Source organism: Moesziomyces antarcticus (assembly GCF_000747765.1).
Source record: "Moesziomyces antarcticus DNA, scaffold: scaffold_v10004, strain JCM 10317, whole genome shotgun sequence".
In the NCBI taxonomy this organism is placed as follows: domain Eukaryota; kingdom Fungi; phylum Basidiomycota; class Ustilaginomycetes; order Ustilaginales; family Ustilaginaceae; genus Moesziomyces; species Moesziomyces antarcticus.
In genome coordinates this window covers 139,930-160,480 of record NW_014639006.1, presented here as the reverse complement: position 1 = coordinate 160,480, position 20,551 = coordinate 139,930, and the positions used below count along the sequence as shown (strand labels likewise).

The 20,551-nt window shown below is 61.5% G+C and overlaps 8 protein-coding genes across 8 annotated transcripts; 4 read left to right on the top strand and 4 right to left on the bottom strand.

The window, feature by feature from the left end:
• Window positions 1-326: 326 nt before the first annotated feature.
• On the top strand, window positions 327-912 carry PAN0_004d2171 (uncharacterized protein; the record flags this gene model as incomplete). The annotated part of the gene is made up of 2 exons (XM_014802116.1): window positions 327-697; window positions 774-912. 2 exons carry the CDS (start codon window positions 327-329, stop codon window positions 910-912), a joined length of 510 nt encoding a protein of 169 aa, XP_014657602.1.
• Window positions 913-1,709: 797 nt separating this feature from the next.
• Window positions 1,710-3,284, top strand: PAN0_004d2170 (uncharacterized protein; the record flags this gene model as incomplete). Its single annotated transcript, XM_014802115.1, has 1 exon — window positions 1,710-3,284. The coding sequence occupies one exon, from the start codon at window positions 1,710-1,712 to the stop codon at window positions 3,282-3,284; it is 1,575 nt and encodes a 524-aa protein (XP_014657601.1).
• A 217-nt stretch (window positions 3,285-3,501) lies between these two features.
• PAN0_004c2169 (uncharacterized protein) lies at window positions 3,502-4,488 on the bottom strand (the record flags this gene model as incomplete). Its single annotated transcript, XM_014802114.1, has 1 exon — window positions 3,502-4,488. One exon carries the CDS (start codon window positions 4,486-4,488, stop codon window positions 3,502-3,504), a length of 987 nt encoding a protein of 328 aa, XP_014657600.1.
• A 72-nt stretch (window positions 4,489-4,560) lies between these two features.
• Window positions 4,561-4,836, bottom strand: PAN0_004c2168 (uncharacterized protein; the record flags this gene model as incomplete). Its single annotated transcript, XM_014802113.1, has 1 exon — window positions 4,561-4,836. The coding sequence occupies one exon, from the start codon at window positions 4,834-4,836 to the stop codon at window positions 4,561-4,563; it is 276 nt and encodes a 91-aa protein (XP_014657599.1).
• Window positions 4,837-6,004: 1,168 nt separating this feature from the next.
• Window positions 6,005-7,477, top strand: PAN0_004d2167 (d-3-phosphoglycerate dehydrogenase; the record flags this gene model as incomplete). Its single annotated transcript, XM_014802112.1, has 1 exon — window positions 6,005-7,477. The coding sequence occupies one exon, from the start codon at window positions 6,005-6,007 to the stop codon at window positions 7,475-7,477; it is 1,473 nt and encodes a 490-aa protein (XP_014657598.1).
• An 806-nt stretch (window positions 7,478-8,283) lies between these two features.
• Window positions 8,284-9,903, top strand: PAN0_004d2166 (peptidase C1B bleomycin hydrolase; the record flags this gene model as incomplete). The annotated part of the gene is made up of 1 exon (XM_014802111.1): window positions 8,284-9,903. The coding sequence occupies one exon, from the start codon at window positions 8,284-8,286 to the stop codon at window positions 9,901-9,903; it is 1,620 nt and encodes a 539-aa protein (XP_014657597.1).
• Window positions 9,904-9,991: 88 nt separating this feature from the next.
• PAN0_004c2165 (patatin-domain-containing protein) lies at window positions 9,992-17,412 on the bottom strand (the record flags this gene model as incomplete). Its single annotated transcript, XM_014802110.1, has 3 exons — window positions 9,992-11,573; window positions 11,699-11,745; window positions 11,818-17,412. 3 exons carry the CDS (start codon window positions 17,410-17,412, stop codon window positions 9,992-9,994), a joined length of 7,224 nt encoding a protein of 2,407 aa, XP_014657596.1.
• A 412-nt stretch (window positions 17,413-17,824) lies between these two features.
• Window positions 17,825-20,425, bottom strand: PAN0_004c2164 (uncharacterized protein; the record flags this gene model as incomplete). The annotated part of the gene is made up of 1 exon (XM_014802109.1): window positions 17,825-20,425. The coding sequence occupies one exon, from the start codon at window positions 20,423-20,425 to the stop codon at window positions 17,825-17,827; it is 2,601 nt and encodes an 866-aa protein (XP_014657595.1).
• Window positions 20,426-20,551: the final 126 nt, after the last annotated feature.

Sequence of the window (20,551 nt, the reverse complement as noted above, 5' to 3'; positions counted from 1 at the left end):
CGCAAAGGATGTCGTGAGTGGGAGCATCGCATCTTTGTCTCAATTTTCCTGTCGCTCGTCGACAATTTTCCCGTCGATCGTCGACCCACTCAACCCACCGAGCGGTGGCCGTTTTTGCAGGTGCGATGGGTTTGACAACATCGACAATGGATCGTGGAGGGGCAACTTTCCCGTTCATGTGGGTGAAGCTTCATCTGGGTACCAATTTTTGCTCCCTGCCTAGATACGATCCTTGCAGATGACCGCGGGCCCAAACCTACAAAAAGGCGGCACTCCACCACTTGCTGTTCCCATACACCACACAACCTGAACCTTCTCTTCGCATCATGTACTCTCTCAAGTCCCTCCTCGTCCTGCTCGTCGCGAGCCTTTCTGTGGCCATTGTCGCCGCCCGAAGCAGCTCTGGAAGCAGAGGAAGCAGCTTCGGTAGTCGCAGCTCGGGCAGCAGCTTCGGCGAGGCCTTCTGGCAAGGCGCCTATTCGTGGGATACCTATCATTGGCCCAAGACACCCGGTTCCAAGTCGCAGTTCGTCGCGGACAATGCTGCAAAGATGTGGAAGAACCGACCTGCGCAAGCGCAGGCGGCCATCTGCTTCAACGGCTCGTGGAGGGTCAAGAATCCAGACCAGGTCAGCCCCGCCATGACGGTCACCTACTTTGTCAAGAAGAACTTGGGCCTCACCAAAAAGGCACTCATGTAAGTTTTTGCTGTGGCAATTTGGATCTGGGGATGGGTACTGACGAGACGCGTTTGTTGCGCTTGTGGGGTGTAGGTACGACTGTCTCTACATTTGGGGTCCCAACCAGTCGTGGTGGAGCTGGGATGACGCCGACGACGACAAGATGGCTCACGTCATCGACGATTCCAAGTGCACCTACAACAGCACCACCTGGGACATCGACTGCATCTGATGGCCAAATCGTCCGCCAGACCCCAGGCAAGGGCTGCACAAGCCACACACTCTCTTTATTTTGCCTTTGCTCTCTTTGATCGTACCAAACCACTGTCTCAATTCATAACCATGCATCACATTTCGCGCCAGGTCGAGCTCGTAGCTGCACCCAACAATGTTCGTAGTTACACTCGACCAATTCCTAACTCTTTAAAGCGGTCACATAGTATGATTCCGGCGAGCGAGACTGCCTTGATGACTTCTGTTGAATGTCAGATGCTTCCTCTCCCAGCCCAATACGATACGGCATCGTGTGCTCCTTTGGTCACGATTGAGTCATGCGGTCTGATGCGTTCAGTCGAAAGCCCGAGGCAGACGAATGAAGCTCATAACGGTCGTTGCCTGTCTTACTGTGCTACAATGCACGGACAATAGCGAACTCGCTTTGCTCATATATCTCAACGCCCGACATTCAGCGCCATATGGACATCGAAGCACGGGGAGGACTTGGCAGTTCTGCGCAGTATCATTCGGCACCGTCGTGAAGTCGACGTCGCGAAGTGGTATGAGCTTCATGCTTTCGAAAAAGCGAAGTGCTGCTTTTCGTGTGCCCTGACGAACACATGGAGGCTTACGAGATTTAGCGAGCCATCACGTGGAGCGGCGATGCTGGGTCGTCTGACAAGCATAAAAGCATGCTCCTTTCGCCATTGTTCCCCAAAAACCAATTCACACCATTCACACAAGCGTCAGACAGAGCTGGTCGTCGCTGAGATGTCGAAGCTTTTTCTCCTGCTCAGATGCGCGTTCATCGTCATGGCGACGGTAATCGTCCGCCTGCCTTGTGGAAGAGGTGCTCCCATGTCCCCGACTAGACCTGTCGAGCAGGCCGCCACCGACGCTGGCGAATCCGTCGAGTCGCTTCTCGAGGCGTTCTTTGCCTCTCACCAGCCCTCGGCTTGGCTGGGCGACTCGCATCCGGGTTCTCCGGCTCAGTCAGCTTGGTACACCTCGCATCCCGGCTACATGTCGATGGGCGAATTGCCAGGTCCCCGTCATCTGATTCCACCGACCTACCCTGCATCTCTTCACGTTTACCCTCCGGAGCCCGCACTGCACCAACCGTCGCCTTCACATCATTACGCGCCGGATCGATCGCAGGCGGTTCTTCCCGTACCTCCAACTGAGGGAGTGCATTCATCTGCTCAAGTCTCCCCTCCGCCTCTACCGGTCACATCCGAGATCGACAACCGGTTGATCTTTGGTGAGAACTTCGCTGGAAGCTTCTTTGCCGCGAATCCGCGCATGCAGAGCGGCAATGCGATCCGCACGATTGTCCAGCCGCAGTACGTGCTCGATCTGCTCATCACGGAGCTGTTCGCCGGCGTCAGAGGAACGTGGGTGCATCTGCCCGTTCTGCTGAAGCCAGAATACATGACCAACCCTGACTTGATCACTATGGAGGCCCTGGGATATCGAGTTCAGGCCAAGGAGCTTCGACTGCAAGATGCGCAGCGCGAGCGAAAGCTTCTCTTCACCTTTTCTGTGAAGCCGGACTTTGTTGCGCCTCCAAAGCCTCTACCCCATGCACCGGGTCAGGGCGCCGAACAGTCGTACGTCGGTGTGTGGGAGCTGCTGCCGACCTCGGATGCTCGTTCGTCCAAACTGTTCTTGCGCGGCTACTTTGACTATTCGGCGCAAGAGTTCAGCGATCTCGATGAGCATCCTCAGGCCACAGGATTGCAGTATTGGCTTTCAGTGAAGCAGGCCACATCGCAGCATTCCAGCCAGCCTGTTCTGAAGGTCAACCTCGAGAGACTGGACGTGCTTTCGTCTCAGGCGCTGCTTCCGATTCAACCCCAAGATGCCCAAACTCCAATCGTTGACTTTGGCGCCCGCCTGAATCTTGGCAGATCCTTCGACGGTCGACCGACGTCTCTGTACCAGGAGATTCTAGAGACCCACTCCATCCTTGACGAATTGAAGACGAGGGCGCACTTGGGCACGCGGGCGTTTGGTCAGGTGCAGATGACCGAGGTTCAGAAAAGGCAGATTACCGCAGTGATCTCGCACAAGTTCCACCTACCGGTGCCCGTCAAGATTCTTCGCCGCGAACGTGACGAGTTTACGATGCTCATCTTTCACCCGGAGCTCAATTGGGTCACCAACCACGTCGCCGACGTGGTCTCGGTGTGGAAGGTCACAGCGGGCCAAGGGAGGATGCGCGACCTGTTCAACACTGGCTTCTATCATCTCACGCCAGAGATGTGGGGCAAGCTCACCGAGGATAGGATCCCCGGGCTGTACGACGCCAAATTCCGGTGGAGCATCGCGGCCAGGGACAGCAACAAAAGGCCGCGGATCAGGATGTCGATCCCGCCAAACGTGTAGACGGGTCGTCTGCACAACATAGAGCTCGCCTCCTCGTCAAAAGCAGATCGCAGCGATCTTTCCCCCGGCGATTCTTCACTTCCCACTCTGCTCCCCCGGCAAGCGCGTGAGCATCTTTCTGTCATTCGTAGTGATTTAAGCAGTGAACAACGTTCTTCTTTTGTTTCGGTATTTGATTTGCTATAGCGAGAGTGCAGTTATTGACGTGCAAGGAAGCTTAAGCGATCCTTTGGGTGGCGTTGCTGGGGGGTGACGTATTCACGAGGCGTACGTTGTTGGTTTCCGCCCAGGCCAAGATGTCACGGATGGTGGATCGTGCCTGGCTTTCTAAGGGGCCTTCGAAGGATACAAGCACCGTGATGTGGCGGTCTTGCATGATGGTTTTGATCAGAGTGACGAGGCTTCTTGCCAGCGACAGGTGAGCTGTGCTGATGAACGGTCTGGAAGGGTCGGGAATATCGGGCATGCAAAAGATGCTGACTTCCAGATTTCTGTTCTTCGCGTCTCTACCTCCGCCCGCGAGCTCGCCCGCCAAGTACGAGGGCAGTCCCGCCATGGTACCGTGAACGTCGTCAGTGAGACCGTCGTTCGGACTGGTGCTGATATCGATCGTAATCTTGCGCAGCTTGGGCATGTGCAAGTTCGATTCGGCAAAGATGGAGCGCCTGCCGAGAAACAGCCCTGCGTCCTTGGCACGGAAGGCAAAGTGACGCAAGCGGGCCTGTTGGCTCGACAGCATGCACTTGAAAATCACCTCGTTGAGCATGTCCAATCTTCCCACATTGATCTCCTTGATGCGGCATTCTGCGAGCTTGCCGAGCTCAGGACAGGCCTGCACTGCGCGCACCGACGACGTGGGTAAGATATCCGTGAGGACATTGTCGAGCTTGACTTTGTGGATCAACGGTGCCTGTTCGATGAGCAGACGCAGACGCTCGCCGATCCTAGACCAGGAAGCCACCTTGGGGCGAACGTTGAGCCAGCGCTTTTTCCAGTAAGCCCTTCGAAGGTCTTGATCCCACTGCTTGCAGACGAGGCGAGTCTCGACCGAGACATCCGTGCCGAGCCGCCTGGTCGAGCGTACAAGGCTGAGCAACACGGCATGCTCGAGCTCTCTGGAAATCCTTGCGTTCTTCGACTGAGAAATCAGGGTGAGGATTTTGCTCGAGGCTCGCTGATAGAGGCTGTTCAGCTTGAGCACCATTGTGAACGGCGGGTTCTCCCATCGCCAGCCCACGTGGACCTCTGGCCGATTGTGGCGAAGCCAGCTGGGAAGCTAATGCGGCAGCGCGTTTCTGGCAGCGTTGACGTTAGCTTCGAGCGCTCGAGGTACGCTTGGAACGAGAGTTGCCCTGGCGATATGAGCATTGCGCACCACTGTGCGTGCTGCGAAGCTTAGTGAATTAAGCACTTCCAGCGGACCGTTTCGCTCGTGCGAGGGGAACTGCGGGTGGACCACCTGGGAGCGCTGCACATGGCCCGAGCTGTTGGCGACCTTGGAAATGGCCCAGAAGCAGGGAGCCCAACGGAGCAGGCGAGAAATGGCACTCATGATGCTCGGTGCCCGAGCAGGGATAGCAATGCGGAGTGGTGGTGGTGGTGGTGGTTGGTGGACACACACAGGGCTCAGCCTCTGCTCTTATATTGCAAACAGATCTGCTCGGAGGGGTGATGAGGGGATAGAAGCACCGATCAAGAAGCTCATCACGAGCTTCCATTGTCTGGGTACAGCGGAAGCGCGAGGTGCAGATCGTCAGTGTCCGACCTTGTGGGCTGAACGCTTGGACCCCCTCGTTCGGCGCGCTACGTGTCTATGCGTCCAGGCGCCTTCTCATTTGCCTTGGTGTTCCGATCTTGTTATGAGACGCCGAGCCTAGTGTCAACGAGCTCATCAAAGCGCAAGTCTGCCTGGGAGTCAGGAAGGAGGTTCTGCCTGTCATGTCGCGAGGGCAAGCTCAGAGAGTCTGGATCCATCTGCACTGCGGTGGTCGGCACAAGCGGACAGCGTGGGCAGAAATCTAAATTGTTAGACCGCCGTAAGACCGACCCGGATGAATTGGCGCTTCAATCGCGATTCGGTTGTAACAAGTCAGCCCGATTGCGAGGACAAAAAATTTGAAAAGGCGTGATTGCGACACTCGTGCATGAAGGGCCGGCCGTGCATGCAGCTGTTGCTCAGTCTTCTCGAGTCACTCTGGGCTCACTGAAACGGTTGCAGAAAATGCTCCGCTGTCGAGCCGGTCTAGCGAAAGTTGCTCCAGGTCGGCGCCTTTCAGGATTCATCGCACCCACAATCGAGGCTGCTGTGATCGTGGTCGCGTTGCGGGACTGTGTTGCAGTGAAAACGATGGCAGAGGGTGGGAACCAAAGTCAGCGTAGGCACGGGGCGGTGCGATTCATTTCCGAGCAGAGGCGGGCGAGCAGCGCGAAGTGCAGGCGGAAGTGCAGCAGCAGCAGTGTCGGAAATTTAGACGAGGATTTTGGAAGATGCTGCACGTCTTGCCAGGAAAGAGTCACCCAGCGGACCGAGATCAGGGCGATAGCAGATCTGTGCTCTGCGAAGGCTCGAGCGCAGCCTGTTGTCGGCTGAGCAAAGAGCCCCACGACCGAGAGTCTAATTGTGCGTTCAAGTGGGCACACATCCTCGCCACGAACCACCATCAGTCTCGACCCCATCCGAAACGTCGTGGTCACACTCACAAACACATCGACGACACACAATGTCTGAAACACACGGACAGGCCTTCCACCGCGCCGGCTTCTCGCCACCGGGCAACGCCGGCTCGTTCGCTGCCATGATGGCCGCGCAGGCTGGCGCACAGGTGCTGTCCAACGGCAGCGCCATCCACCCGTCGTCGTCGCCGCCCACTTCGTTTTCGCCTCCTCGCGCACGTGCGCAGTCGCAGTCGGTGCCGCTGTCGGCGCCGCGTCTTCTGACGCCGTTCGACACGGGCGACATCAAGATCCTGCTGCTGGAGAACGTGTCGCAGGGCGCGGTCAAGATGCTCAAGGAGCAGGGCTACCAGGTGGACTTCCACACCAAGGCGTGGAGCGAGGAGGAGCTCATCCAGAACATCGGCCAGTACCACGCCATAGGCATCCGCAGCAAGACCAAGCTGACGTCCAAGGTGTTCCGTGCGGCGCACAAGCTGCTCGTCGTGGGTTGCTTCTGCATCGGCACCAACCAGGTGGACCTCGAGTCGGCGGCCAAGGCGGGTGTGGCGGTGTTCAACTCGCCGTTTGCCAACTCGCGCTCCGTGGCCGAGCTGGTGATTGGCGAGATGATCGGCCTGTCGCGTCAGCTGGGCGACCGCGCGAACGAGATGCGCCAGGGCACGTGGAACAAGGTGTCCAAGGGATGCTACGAGGTGCGTGGCAAGATCCTCGGCATCGTCGGCTACGGCCACATTGGCTCGCAGCTGTCGGTGCTGGCCGAGGCGATGGGCATGCACGTCATCTACTACGACGTGGTGCCGCTCATGCCGCTCGGCTCGGCCAAGCAGGTGCCTACGCTCAACGAGCTGCTGGGCACGGCGGACTTTGTGTCGCTGCACGTGCCCGAGCTGGCCGAGACCAAGAACATGATCCGCGCCGAGCAGATCAAGGCGATGAAGAAGGGCGCCTACCTGATCAACAACGCGCGTGGCACCGTGGTGGACATTCCGGCGCTCGTCGAAGGGCTCAAGTCGGGCCATCTGGCGGGTGCGGCGGTGGATGTGTTCCCCAAGGAGCCTGCGGCGTCGGGACCGGGCACGTTTTCGGACGAGCTCAATAGCTGGGCTTCGGAGCTGTGCAAGCTGCCCAACGTGATGCTCACGCCGCACATTGGAGGCAGCACGGAGGAGGCGCAGCGCATGATTGGCATCGAGGTGTCGGATGCGCTGATCCGCTACATGAACTTTGGCGGTTCGGTGGGTGCGGTCAACTTCCCCGAGGTGGATCTGCGTGCGATCACCGAGGCGGACTCGCGGGTGATCCGTATCTGCTACGTGCATCAGAACCAGCCCGGTTCGCTGCGCGCAGTCAACGAGATCCTGGGCTCGTTCAACGTGGACAAGCAGCACTCGGACTCGCACAAGGACGTGGCGTACCTCATGGCGGATATCTCGGGCGTGTCCGAGAACGATGTGCGCGAGATCTACGACCGCATCTCCAAGACCAACGCCAACATCCTTACGCGTCTGCTGTCGTAAAACAACGGCTGGCCTACGCTGACTTGTATATAGTGTTGCAATGCGCCGGTTCATGGCTCAGAAGGTGGCTTTCCAGTCGTTGAGTGTGGCCTTTGTGCTTCTGCTAGGGTGAAATGAGTGGTTCTGAGCCGCAAGAGCGAGCCAGCGAGTCCCTTCCATTTCGCTGAAAAGATGCATGTTAGGGTCCGGTTTCAGACACTTTGGCAGAATTGCGACAGGGCGATCAAGGGTCCAAATTGAGATGCCGCGCGGCCCTGGCGATTTAATGCGCATGCGGCGAGGCGCGGCTCGTGTGGACGTGGCCCCACTGGGAGTTGGTGGGGCTTATCGGCGCGCAGTGACCTCAGAGGTCGTCGCCGCGGAGCGAGAAAAGGGAGAAAGGGGGGCAACTGAGCTCGAGCTCGGTTGAGCGCCTTCCGAGCGCCGGTGGCCGCTGCTGCTGCTGCTGCTGGTCTGCATCGTGTGGGGGGGCGCGCTCCATCGGTTGGCCGCCGCGATAGGCTGTGCATTCAGAGAGGGTAGTGTTGGCCGGTGTGCGCACGCACCTCGTCAGCCGCCGTTTCGGCAAGCTGACCGGAGAGCGGGGCTTGCAGAGCTACTGTATCGTATCTCGCGCTCAGCGTTTCATAGCCGGCGAGTGACTCGCGCCGCCCCCAGACCGTATCAGCGAGCGGGTACATATAAGCCCCCCCGCATCAGCCGCCTGCTATCTCCATCACCACCATCTGTCTCTCTTCGATCTGCATTCTACATACCTATCGCCAACTCCACACCACAACTGAGCTAGACCGCATACATTGGGCAACATGGGTTCGGCTGCATCCAAGCCAGTCGCCGCCAAGTCGGCAGAGACTCCCAACGAGAAGAGCGGCTACACGGTGTCGCTCGACTCGTCGCGCGCATCGGCGCACTCGTCGAGCATCGTCAATCACCATGCTGCGGACCGTCTGGCGCGCATCCAGGCCGAGACGCTCGCTCGCTACGCCACCTCATCCGCGCCCACTGCCTCGACGGAGGCACGCGCAGGCATCTCGCTCGCCTCCCTGTCCGACTGGCAGGACGCGGCGCTCACCACGCAGGCGGCGCGTCTGGCGCAGATGACGCTGCACAATGCGCCCATCGCAGCGAGCCTGCACCGTCGCGAGACCGAGGTGTCGTGCGCACACGTCTTTTCGCACGCCATCCCGTACGAGGTGAAGCCGGTGGTGAACCAGAAAAGCTCCGGCCGCTGCTGGCTCTTCGCCACGTGCAACGTGATCCGCCACGAGGCAGCCAAAGGGCTCGAGCTCGACGAGTTTGAGCTGAGCCAGAGCTACCTCAGCTTCTGGGACAAGCTGGAGAAGGCCAACTACTTTTTGGAAAACATGATCGAGCTTGCCGACGAGCCGCTCGACCAGCGCGTCGTGGGCTTCCTCAAGACGGCGCCCACCAACGACGGCGGCCAGTGGGACATGGTGGCGAACCTGCTCGAGAAGTACGGCGTGGTGCCCAAGGCGGTGTATCCGGAGAGCTACAACTCGAGCTACTCGAGCCAGATCAACTGGCTCGTTACGCTCAAGCTGCGCGAGTACACGCTCGAGCTGCGCGAGATCAAGCGCGACGTGCAGCGCAAGCTGTCCGCCACCTCGATTGGCGCCAGCCAGGTAGCGCGTGCGGTGGCGGATGCGCAGCGCAGGAGGAAGGAGGAGCAGATGGCCGAGGTGTATCGCATGCTGGTCATCGCTCTGGGAACGCCGCCGCAGCCGGATGCCGAGTTTACCTACAATTACCGCAACCGCGCCGGCAAGTTTGTGAGCCTCACCTCGACGCCGCGCCGCTTCCTGGCCGAGTACACGGGCAGTTTCGACCACAAGCAGCGGTGCTCGCTAATCCACGACCCGCGCCACCCGGCGGACAAGCTGATCACCGTCGAGCGGCTCGGCAACGTCTGGGAGGGCACACCCATCAGCTATGTCAACACCACCGTCGACGTCATGCGCGACGCGGTGGTGCGCAGCATCAAAGCCGGCCACCCCGTCTTTTTCGGTTGCGACGTCGGGCAATTTTCCGACAAGACGAGCGGCATCATGGATCCCGCGCTGTTCGGATACGCCGATGCATTCAACATCACGCTGGGCCTGACAAAGGCACAGCGCATCGAGCTGGGCGAAAGCTCCATGACCCACGCCATGGTCATCACGGCGGTGCACATCAACAAAGACGGCAAGGTGGAGCGCTACCGCGTCGAAAACTCGTGGGGCGAAGCAGGTGTGGGCAACGACAAGGGCTTCATGGTCATGAGCCACGAGTGGTTCGAGCAGTTCAACTACCAGGTCGTCGTCAGCCGCAAGTTTGTCCCACCGCATCTCTGGACGCTGTTTACCAACGGCGTGGACAAAGACACGATTCGTCTGCCCCCCTACGACCCATTGGGTGCACTTGCCTAGATCCCACACACACACACACACACACACACGCACCCGGCTTAAATGATAATGATTCGAACTTTTGCATTGCGCGTGTGTTGGAAGGAACTTAGAGCGCGGGAGGAGGAGGCTGCCACCTGCGCAGCCCGTAGTTCGCCCGGATGACGACCAGGTCCAATGCCATGCGCACCGAGTCGGTGAGCAGCGCGATCTTGGAGCCGCCCACCTCGTGCCAGTGCACTGCCACCTCGGCAATCGGCAGTGCCAGACCCTCCAGCCCCCTCCACTCGCCTTTGCCTTGGCCTTGCTGCTGGGTTGGGATGGAAGGTGGTTTTGTCTGCATGGCGAGGTTCGAGGCGGCCTGGGCGAGCAAGATAAGCTCCACATCAAAGATCCATCCGTCGATATGCGAAGCCGGAAACACCAGCTTCGCCGTTGGCCGCGTAAACAGCTTGAACCCACACTGCGTATCCTTGATCTCGGGCTGGACAGGTAGCCTTTGCCTTTGCTCGCCGCTTGCACACCTCGTCTTGGTTCGCAGAAATGCCGGGATGAGCGAGGAAGGTGTTGGTGGACGTAGGAGGAGCGTGAGGAGGAGGTGGAACGAGTGCATGAGCAGATTGCGGAGTCGGGATCGCTTGACGACTGCGTCGGATTTGACCATATGCGCGCGGCTCCCCACCACCATGGCGTGTCCGCGCGCGGTAAGGATCTGTGCGAGCGCGCGCGATAGCGTCGACACGTCCCCGAACCTCGTCGCCCCATCGGCGTCGGCGAAGAGCACCAGCGACCCGCGCGAGTGCAGCACGCCATGCCGAACCGCTCCGCCCTTGCCGCGATTCTTGACGAGCCGAACCACGCGCACATCCACCGCGTGCTCGCGTCCAAACTCGAGCGCTACCTCGTGCGTCCCATCCTGACTCCCATCATCCACCAGTACAATCTCGTACGTCTCCAACGGCTCGTACAGTGCCTTTCGTACCGTCTTTGCATCTTTATGCTCCTCCCCCGCACTTGCTGCGATGGTGTCTGCTTCGTCCAAACCCTGTACCAGGCTGCGCTTTTGGCGGCGGAGGGATTCGAGAAACTCGACGGTCTCGCGCAGCATGATGGGTAGTCGTTCGCGCTCGTTGTACGCCGGAACCACCACACTCAACTGTACCTGCTCGACATCGTCTAGCAGCGAAGGTAGGGGTTGTGGCGCTGCAGAAGCGGGCGAGACGTACGACAGCTCCGAGCGCGAACTCGTCTTGGTCACCGGCGTCAACCACACCACCGCCAGATATAGCGTCGACGCCCCCACCGCGAGAAGGGTGACGAGTGCGAGTGCAACGTGCGGATAGTAGTGGTACAGCGCAATTGGCAGCGCCGATACAAACCCCCATATCGTGCCGTCGACCAGTGACGTTGGACCGGCCCCACCGGCCATAGCCGCTCCTGCACAGCACGCTGCTCCCATTTGCCCAGCAGAGTTGTCCTCCGAGTCAGCGAGCCGCGTGGACGAGAGATGCTGAAGAAGCTGTTGGTTGCAGATTGGGAAGTTGCGGGTGAACGCCAAGCAGCATGTGTCTCGGATCGCCGCGGCGGGGTGTTGGATGAGCGCACGGGCTGTGCGCGTCGACGTGTCAATTTTGAGGCACCGCTGCTGCCCCACCCGATCCAACCGCACAGCTGCAAGTTGCCGCTCCCTCCTGCCGAAATGAAGAATTGCAGAAATGCCGTCCAAGATGCACTCGCTCCGCCAAGCTCTGTTCGTGATGAATGCACAGCAGCACCACGTTCCCTCTTTGAGTACACGGATACGATGACAAAAGACTTTTCATTGAAGATGCTGCGGTCGACCCATCTGGACGACACGGCAGCCTAGATACTGTTGCGGCGCGCGCTGATGCCCGCCTTGCGGCGCGTGCGTCGGCGCCTCGTGCGTCTCCTCACGCCGCCGGGCCCCACCTCGTCCTCGAACTCGTCCCACTCCTCGTCCTCCTCATCATAAGACTCGTCGCGCTCCATGCTCGACGGCAGCTTGCCCTCGGCGTCCCATCCATCGAGCATGTCGACCGCCGCGCGGTAGCCCTTTTCGTAGATCTGGTCGAATCGGCCAAATGCCAGCGTGCCGTACTCCTCGACGGGCATGCGCATGTAGAAGCAGCCGTTGACCTTCTTGGCCTCCTCGAGCGTCTTAACCGACGACACGTACGTCAGTCGGCCCTGGATGTCCGGGATCGACGGAATCTTGCCTGCGTCCGACCACGGATTCCACCGATTCAGCAGCACCCACCATCCGGACAGCGTGTCGCCGTACGCGCGCGGGCTCGTATCGTCGATCGACCCCACATCGACCGCAAACACCGAGCGCGCTCCCATGGCCAGCATCACAGTCACGGGCAGATTATCCACATAACCGCCGTCCACCAGCATGTTGCCCTCGTCCACCAGCGGCGGGATGAGCCCCGCGAGCGTCATGGAGCCGCGGATGTAGCGCCACGCATAGCCGCTCGTATGCACCTCCATGCGCGACCAGGTGATGTTGGTGGTGTTGCAGAAAAACGGGATCCACATGTCCTCGATGTGCGTCTCCTGGATCGCCTTGAACACGCCGCGGTTGAACTCGTGGCCGGTCGTGTACGACACTACGGGATACGTGAGGTCCGACGCAAAGCGCCACAGCGACGCCATCCGGCCCGCGAACCGCTTGGCCCGTCCGAACGTCGACACCATCTCGGCCTCGCGCGCGTACAGTCCGCCCACGAGCGATCCGATCGACGTACCGCCCACCATGTCGATCGGGATGCTGCGCTCCTCCAGCGCCCGGATCACGCCCAGATGCGCACACCCGCGCGCACCACCTCCGCCCAGCACCAGCCCGATGCTCTTGCCACACAACCTGCGCGCCAGCCGCGCAAAGTCGGACGCGTGGTGCGGCCGTCCGGACGCAGAGAGCGGCGTCTTGGTCTTGCGATACCGCTGCAGCGACGTCTCGAGCTTCTGCTTGAGATTGCGCAGCGCCTTGACCGCCTTGGGGTCGCCGCCCGTCGCCATGGCGGCAGCGCTCTGCGAGCCGGCGAGCCCCGCCATCTCGACGTGGTGGTGCGCATGCACCCACGGCCGGTTCTTGAGCCACTCGCGCGTCGAGCCCGGCGGCACGCTGCGCTCCGGATGCAGCAGCACCAGCTCCTTGCGCGCCGTCGTCTTGACGCTCAGCAGCAGCCGCTCGTACTCGCCCATCGCCGGCTCGTCGCCATACCCGACCATGAGCACGCAGTCCGCCTGCCGGATCGACGTCTGCGACCACGCCGACGACACCGGCGTGTCCACCACGTACACCACCATGCGGTACTTTTGCTCCAGATCCGCAAGCCACCCCGCCAGCTTGAGCTTGCCCATCCGGCTGAACGCATGCCGGCCCAGCACGCCCATCACGCTGCTCTGGTCCAGAAAGATCGCGCGCCCGCCAATCGTGTCGTCAAACGCCGCCTGCAGCTTGGCCGCAAAGTCCATCACCGGCACCTGCCGCGTCACGGGCACAATCGCCACCGTCTTGAGGTTGAGATTGTTGCGGCCCAGATCGGGCAGGCCAGGGATGGGCGCGCCGAGCGCCGCGCCCTCCTGCTTGCTGCGCACCAGCTCGGCGCGCACGCGGCGCGCGATGATGCGCGAGATCTGGATCGTGATGGCCGGATGGCGCACCGAGATGGCGTTGAACAGCGTCGACGGCATCCTCGCCAGCTCCGAGTCGCGGATCGCATGCAGCGTCGTGCGCCGGCGCGAGTTGGTGATCACGTCGAGCTCGCCCACGCTGTCGCCCTGGCCGTACTCGTTGTGCACCTCGATCCCGTTGCCCTTTTCGGTGATCGCGCGCAGTCGGCCGTTGATCACGATGAAGAAGCTGTCCGACGCGTCGTCCTCGCGATAGATCACCTGGCCCGCATTCACCTGCTGCCAGTCGAGCGACGAGTCAATGTGCAGGATCAGCGGCGGCAGCAGGCTCAGCAGCCGCTTGCACAGCGTCAGCAGCACAATCGGCCGCCGCTCCATGATGCGCTCCAGCGCATGCGCTGGCAGAAAGCCCACGTACACGTCCGTCTTGGCCGCGATGTCCACGTAGCTCGCTGTGCCCAACAAGCTCGAGAGGTAGCCCGCAATGCCACCCCGGCCCACGGAAAAGATGGAACGCTTGCCGTCCTTGGTGCGCTGCCCGTTTTGCTGCTGGGCATTGTGGCGGGGCGCCTGCTGCAGCGGAGGCCGAGACGACCCTGAGATGTCGGCGTACGCTTTCGTCTGCGTGCGCACGCCCGTCGCAGTTGCAGTCGCTGCCGGCTGCGGCTTGCGCAAGCTGGCGTTGGCACCTCCGCCAGTCCCGTCGAGGGCATTGCCGACTTTCGTCGAGTCAGTCGGGCGTCGTCGCATGCCGCTCATCGCACCGTACGACGAAGATGACGACGAGCCTTCCCGAACGGGAGGCCGATGCAGCGACGACGTGGCGGATTCACCGACGCCACTCGCGCGATCTGCGTCCGTGCCCCTGCGCGAGCTCTGCGGCGTGACGTCCCACGAAGCAGCATCGTCATTCTGTCCAGTGCGCAGCGACGAGGTGGAGGGAGCTTTGCGGTGCGCATCGGCCTTTGCAGAGCTCTTGCCACCGCTACCGCTTCGGCCCGCGCGACCAGGCTTGCCCTTTGGAGCCTTGCGATCGTCCTCGTCGAGCTCGTTGGCTTCGGCGGGAAGCAGCACGTCCAAGAAGCCATCGATGACGTAAAAGAGTCCGGCGCGACTCTCGCCTGCTTTCACTAACGTGCTGCCGGCGGGGAAGAACTTGATCTCGACCTCGTTCTCAAAGTCGGACGGATGGAATCCGGACTGGCCGTGGCCGGCCATGGAGCTGTTGGTTCCCGTGATGCTCGACTCCTCCTCTGCCATTGCTGCGTCGAGCATGCTGAGCGAGCTGAAGGCCGACTTGAACACGGAGCGTTGCAGCAGCGCGTCCTGCGCACTGATGTGCGGGCTTGCCTGGTAGCTGGCCGCGATGGGAGACACGGCGGCCTGGGCAAGGCCGATACTCTTGGCGATGCAGTCCATGACCTCGCTCTTGATGTCAAAGTGCGACAGACCGATGGAGGAGAAGGGATGGTCTCCCTCGCCCTCGTCTGTATTGTGCGAGTTGCCATAGTTGCCGGAACGTGAAGAGCCGGAGCGGGGACTGGTGCCGCTGTGCGAGTCGTCCATAGGATGCGGCAGCGGGCCGTGGAACGGGTCGAGCTTGGAGACGGAGCGCGGCTTTGCGCGAGGCGTGGGCTGGGCAGAGTGAATATCAAAGCCGCCGGTATACCAGCCATCCGAACTGAGGCTGGCCATGCTGAGCAGATCGCCCGGGCCGACCGTGGTTCGGGCCAAAGGTGTCTTTAAGGCCGGATCGGGATGGCCCCAAGGAGTCTTGGCCGTCGAGATGCGCGGAGGCGCAGCCTTCCTGTTCTGCTGCTTGGGGCTAGTGTCCGAGCCTGCTGGTTCTGCAATCCTGACCTTGGGCACGCTGGTGTCATCGGCAGAGCGGCGTTCGCCTGGCACGGGCGTGCTGCTACGTTGTGCACCCGTGGTCCACTCCTGAAAGTTGCGGAAGTAGTCGTCGTCGTTGAGGGCGGACGAAGACTCGCGATGCGAGGTAGGCTGGGGGAGGAAGCGTTGGCGCAGCCTGTCCATGCCGCCCTTTTCGTAAAACTCGGAAGGCAGCGGGAAGCATGCGAGATCGTTGATCGACTTTTCTGTACGCATGACCTCCTTGGTGAGCCCAAGATACTTGTGCGCCGTGTGGAAGGTGACGCGCGAGAGGCGAGCGAGGATGACCTGTACGATGTGCGCCGCCGCGTTGGGGAACTTTTTGGTGAGGCGCTTGAATGCCTCTGCCGGGATGACGGCGAGGGTGGTGTCGACGGTGGCACGCGCCACCGTACCTGCGCCTTGGTGGTGGAAGGCTTCGGCGCCACGGCCGAGGTGGCCGTGTGCGCTGCTCATGGCGCTGAGGATGGACCCAGGGGTGTGAGGACCGATGTGTGGGTCATGCATGCCCTGAACCGAGGCAGCGCGTCCGCGGAAGTATGGGGACTGGGTAGAGCTTGGCAGATTTGGCAGGGGAGTGCCTGCAGGCGAAGCCGTGTAGCCAGGGGCGAAATGAGAGAAGGGCGCGGAGGCCTGGGCAGGTGGCATCTGAAGGTCTGGAGCATGCCCAAGGGAGTTTGTTCCGCTGTCGTCATGATGCTCTGCGGCGTCCATGACGGTGCTGTTGTCGCCGTCCTGGACGGTGACGGAGCCCGTGCCGGATGACCCAGTTCTTGCGTGAGTCGGCCTGGCACCAGCACGTACCGCAGAAGCGCCAAGACGCTCGACGGCTCCCTCGGTGGACAGGGCGTTGGGGACATTGCGCAGTGCGGCAGCGTTGAGTTGGAGCTGTGCCGTCGTCTGAGAAGGGGCGTTGAAAGCCGAGGCGTAGGGCGATGTTGGGGCAGTCGAGCCGTCTGCGCTCCCAGTGCCTCTGCCCATGCGCGTGGAGTGCGCTGTAGAGCCGAAGCTAAAGTGACGATCCATGGGACTCGGACCCAGATTGTGCGGTGCCGAGTGCATGTCGTGCTCGTGGCCAAAGGATAACTTGACGTCCTCGGTAAAGAGGCTGAGGATGGTGAAGAGACTGCTGAGGGTGCCGCCGCTCTCGACCTCGTTGAGCAGCTGGTATCCGTTGTCGTCCTCGTCTTCGACCGAGTCCTGGCCTACAGCGCTCGCGGTGGCGGAAGGAAGGGGCGCATACACCTGGACATGGCCATCGATGACGATGTAGAAGGAGCAGTCGGTGTCGAGCGAAAGGCTGTCGCCTGCCACGAGCCTGCGCGTCTGCATGTGGCGTGCGAGCTCGTGGAAGACGGGCTTCTCAAGAAAGCCAAAGATGCGGATGGCCTGGAGAAAGTCGTCGAGGTAGTTGTGGAAGCTGCCTCGATCGTTGTCTGTGCCAGCCGAAGCGACGTCGGGATTGAGATTGAAGCCCTCATCTCGGGTGAGTGGCACTTCGCGCAGCCGCTCGTACTTGTTCAAGTGCCTGTAGCGAAGCCAGATAAAGGCGGATACAAGCGATGTGAGGAAGAGGAGGGCGAGCGAGGGAAAGTTGAGCTGGAGCGTGAGGCTGTAGTGCAAGATGGTGTAGACGAGGCTGGGCACGGTGATCGTCGAGAATGTGGCCAAGATGCGGATGAGATTGAGCGAGGCGAGCGTCACACGGAGCAGGCCATCGATGAGTGCGATGAGCGGATTGCGGTCGTCGGCGTACGAAGCGGCTGCGGCAGCGGTGGCTGCTACCGTTTCGGCCGCCGTGCTGGACATGGAGGCCGCATCGGTGGCTATGGACGCCAGCGACGAGGACGAGGCGGCGATGGGCGCCTGCGACATGGCGCTGTCCGTGGCTGCTTTGATATTTGCAGCAGCAGAACACCGAGCTCGACGAGAGGCAAGAAGGATGGTGGAAGAGAGGATGATGGCTGCACAGCCTTCCATCGACGCTCAGCGACCCTGGCATGACTGAGCAGTGCAGCGGCAATTTCACGCTCAGGAGCTCTGCGCTTTTGTTGTCGGCCCTCGGCTGGTCCGAGCGGAGGGTCCAACCCCTCCACGCACCCACGCGTCATGCAGCAGCGCACAATCCTGCCAGCAGAAGAAAAAAGAAAAAGAAAAATGCCGCGGCTCAGTTCTCGAGCAGCCTTCAAGCCCGCCGTTCTAGCACAAGCACACTTGCAAAGCGAAAAGATCCATGCCGGTTGGGATGCAGATGCAAAAGACTAAGTGATACAAGATGACAGAGACCGTCATAGCGGAACAAAACCCTGGGAAAGAGAGAGCGGTGACACTAAACAATGAAGGAAGAAAAAGAGAGCGAGAGAGAGAGAGAGAAAAAAGCCCGGAGGGAGGATCAGATGCGGCGGAGAGCGACGACCTGGACCTCGAGTTCGCACTCTGCGATGGGGCAAGGTTCCTGATCGTCGATGCGCGACTGGAGGACGTCCCAGAGCGAGTCGAGGACGAACTCGACGGCGCCCTTGCTCAGCTTGCCCTTCTCGCGCAGGATGGCGCGGAAGTGCGACTCGTAGAGGTTCTTGAACAGCTGGATCATGTGTTCGGCGAAGGCGACGCGCGAGAGCGTTCCGGCCTGCAGCGCCTTCCACGCAGGATGCGGCAGTCGGAGCGGCTCGGCCTCGCTGGCGAGCGTCGGCGCCGCATCCGCCGAGATCGGCTCGTCGCCCAGTCCGCAGCTCCACTCGACACGCCAGAGGTGCCTGACCGACTTGAGCACGTTGCGCGTCTGGCGCGGCGTGCGTGCGTGCATGGGCAGGCTCAACAGATGGCGCGCCACGTCGCTCTTGAGCATGCCGCACGACACCAGTCGCTGCAGGCACGGCGCAAGCGTGTTGGTGAGCGTCGTCCAGATGTCCGAAGCTGGGCTCTCGGCCGCCGCACCGTTGCCCAGGCTAGACGGCCGATTCGGCGACGAGTTGGAACGACGACGCTCCTTGCGCAGCATCGCCATGGCCGGCGAGTTGGCCGCACGCTCCAGTGCATCGCCGTCGCCATTGACGCCGGCGATCGCAGCCGTGGTGCGTTCCAAATCGGCCGAGCCCATGCCGTGGACCGTCGACCGAGGTCGGTCGGGCAGAACCATGTTGCTGTCCTCGGACCGCGCAATGTACGCCATGACGATCACACCGCCTTGACGGAACTCGTGAGCGCGAGCGGTGAGGAACGCGGCGAGCTCGGCATGTGCCGAGGTTGAGAGCGACACCGTCGGATTCCTAGGCGTGTGCGACCAGTGCAGATCCATCAGACTGATGCCCAGATGCAGCGTCGACGGCGGAGCGATGCGCGAGGCGAACGGTCTCGAAACGAAGCTCGGAAAGATCGAGTTGTGCAGCGGCGGCTCGTGCGTGGCCTGCCACTGCGGATGCAGGTACGACTCTGGATTCGAATCGAGCATCTGCGAGAGCGGACGGAAGTCGGCCTGGGGCGAATCCTCGTGGATGATGGAAAAGTTGACCTTGCACGGAAAGTCGTCGGATGCATCCATGCCGAGGATGCTGCGCAGCGATGCGGCGCCATCCAGACCCGGAAAGTAGTTGCTGTCGTCTTCGCCCTTGGCCGCCTCGCGCCGCGGCGTGTCGGCGTGTGCCTTGTCGACAAAGGCCGAGATGATGGGCTGCATGAGGTTGATGGAGCGCGTGTTGAGGCTGCCGTACTCGGCAATCGTGATGGTCTCGCCCTCCTCGCCAGAAAGCGGGATGCTCGAGACGAGGTGAGGCAGCACCTCGGACACCTTGGCACGGACACCGGGCCCAAAGTGGCTGCCGCCTCCCAAGCCCATGAGTGCCGCCTGAGTGGGACCATGGGCGCCCGCCGCCGGGCCCTGTCGGAACGACTTCCAGCCGGCGTTTTCGGGATGGCGCGCAGCCGCATCCTGGACGGGGCTGGACGAGGTGGTGGTTGCAAACGGATTCATGTTGAAGGGATTGCCAGAAAGCGGATGCTGCGAGTCTGGTGAGAGCAGCGCCTTGTCGCCCAACGAGGGAGTCTCGAGCTGTGTGCTGCCGCCGAACGAGGCGTGGGCGTGTGTGCTGCTGCGGCTGCCGAGCGAAGGCTCGCGCTCGATGCTGGTGGTGGCGGAGAGGGGCGCGTCGATGTTGAAGCTGTTGGGCAGGCCGTGCGTCAGGATTTTGGCCTCGTTGCGAAGGGCAATGTAGTTGTTCTGGTAGTACTGCTGCTTTTCGATCTCGGCGGCAATGGCAGGTGGCGGGGGAGCTGCGATGATGGGATCGTGGGTGTCTGCGCGGTGGTGTCGACCATGCCTCATGGGCTCTCCAGGGTGCCTGGACTGGCGCGTCCCCGTGGTGCGCCTGCGGTGCAGATCGCCTTCGGGGCCGTCGGCGGTGAAGTCGGAGGAGTGCGGCGAGCGAGATCGATACGGAAGACTGACCGCGGCCGAGGTGGTTTGGGCGCCGTCGAACTGGAGCGGGGTTGGCAAGTCGTTGGCGGCGGTTTCGTACGAGGCAAGCGATGAGGCTTCGAATGTGGTGTGGTGGGAGCGATTGTAGCGGGGCTCGGCGAGGCCGGAGAGCGCTGCTGCTTGTGCGCCGGGTATGTGGGTCATGAGAGCCGAGGAGGCGAGGCTGACGCCGAGGCCCATCTCGAGGCCGGCGGCGACGACGCTGCTGACTTCGATGGGTGAAGTGCCGACGGCCGAGACGGCAGCATGTGTGGGTGGCGTGATGCCCTCGACCTTGCCGACTTCGTAGAGCGTGAACTTGGAGAAGGCGGGTGCTGGCGCGGTATCGAGGCTGGGATCAGGCTTGGCCGAGGAGATGTGCGGCGGCTCGTCGAGGCTGGCGAGGGCATGTGCGCTGCGCCTTCTTGTGCCGAGCGGGTAGGACTGGTCCTGCATGTGCGCAAACGTCTGTGCGGGCGCCGAAGGGGTGAGATCGTTGTCCATCGAGCCCATGGTGACAAAGGCGTCGATGACGGGCATGCTTTGCAAAGAGCGACGCGCGCGAGGAGCGATGGGTGGTGGGGTTCAAGGGCGTGCGAGGGATGGCATCGAACACGGCGGCTTGAAGCGGGGCGCGTGGAGCGCAGGCAGGAAGGATGGTGAATG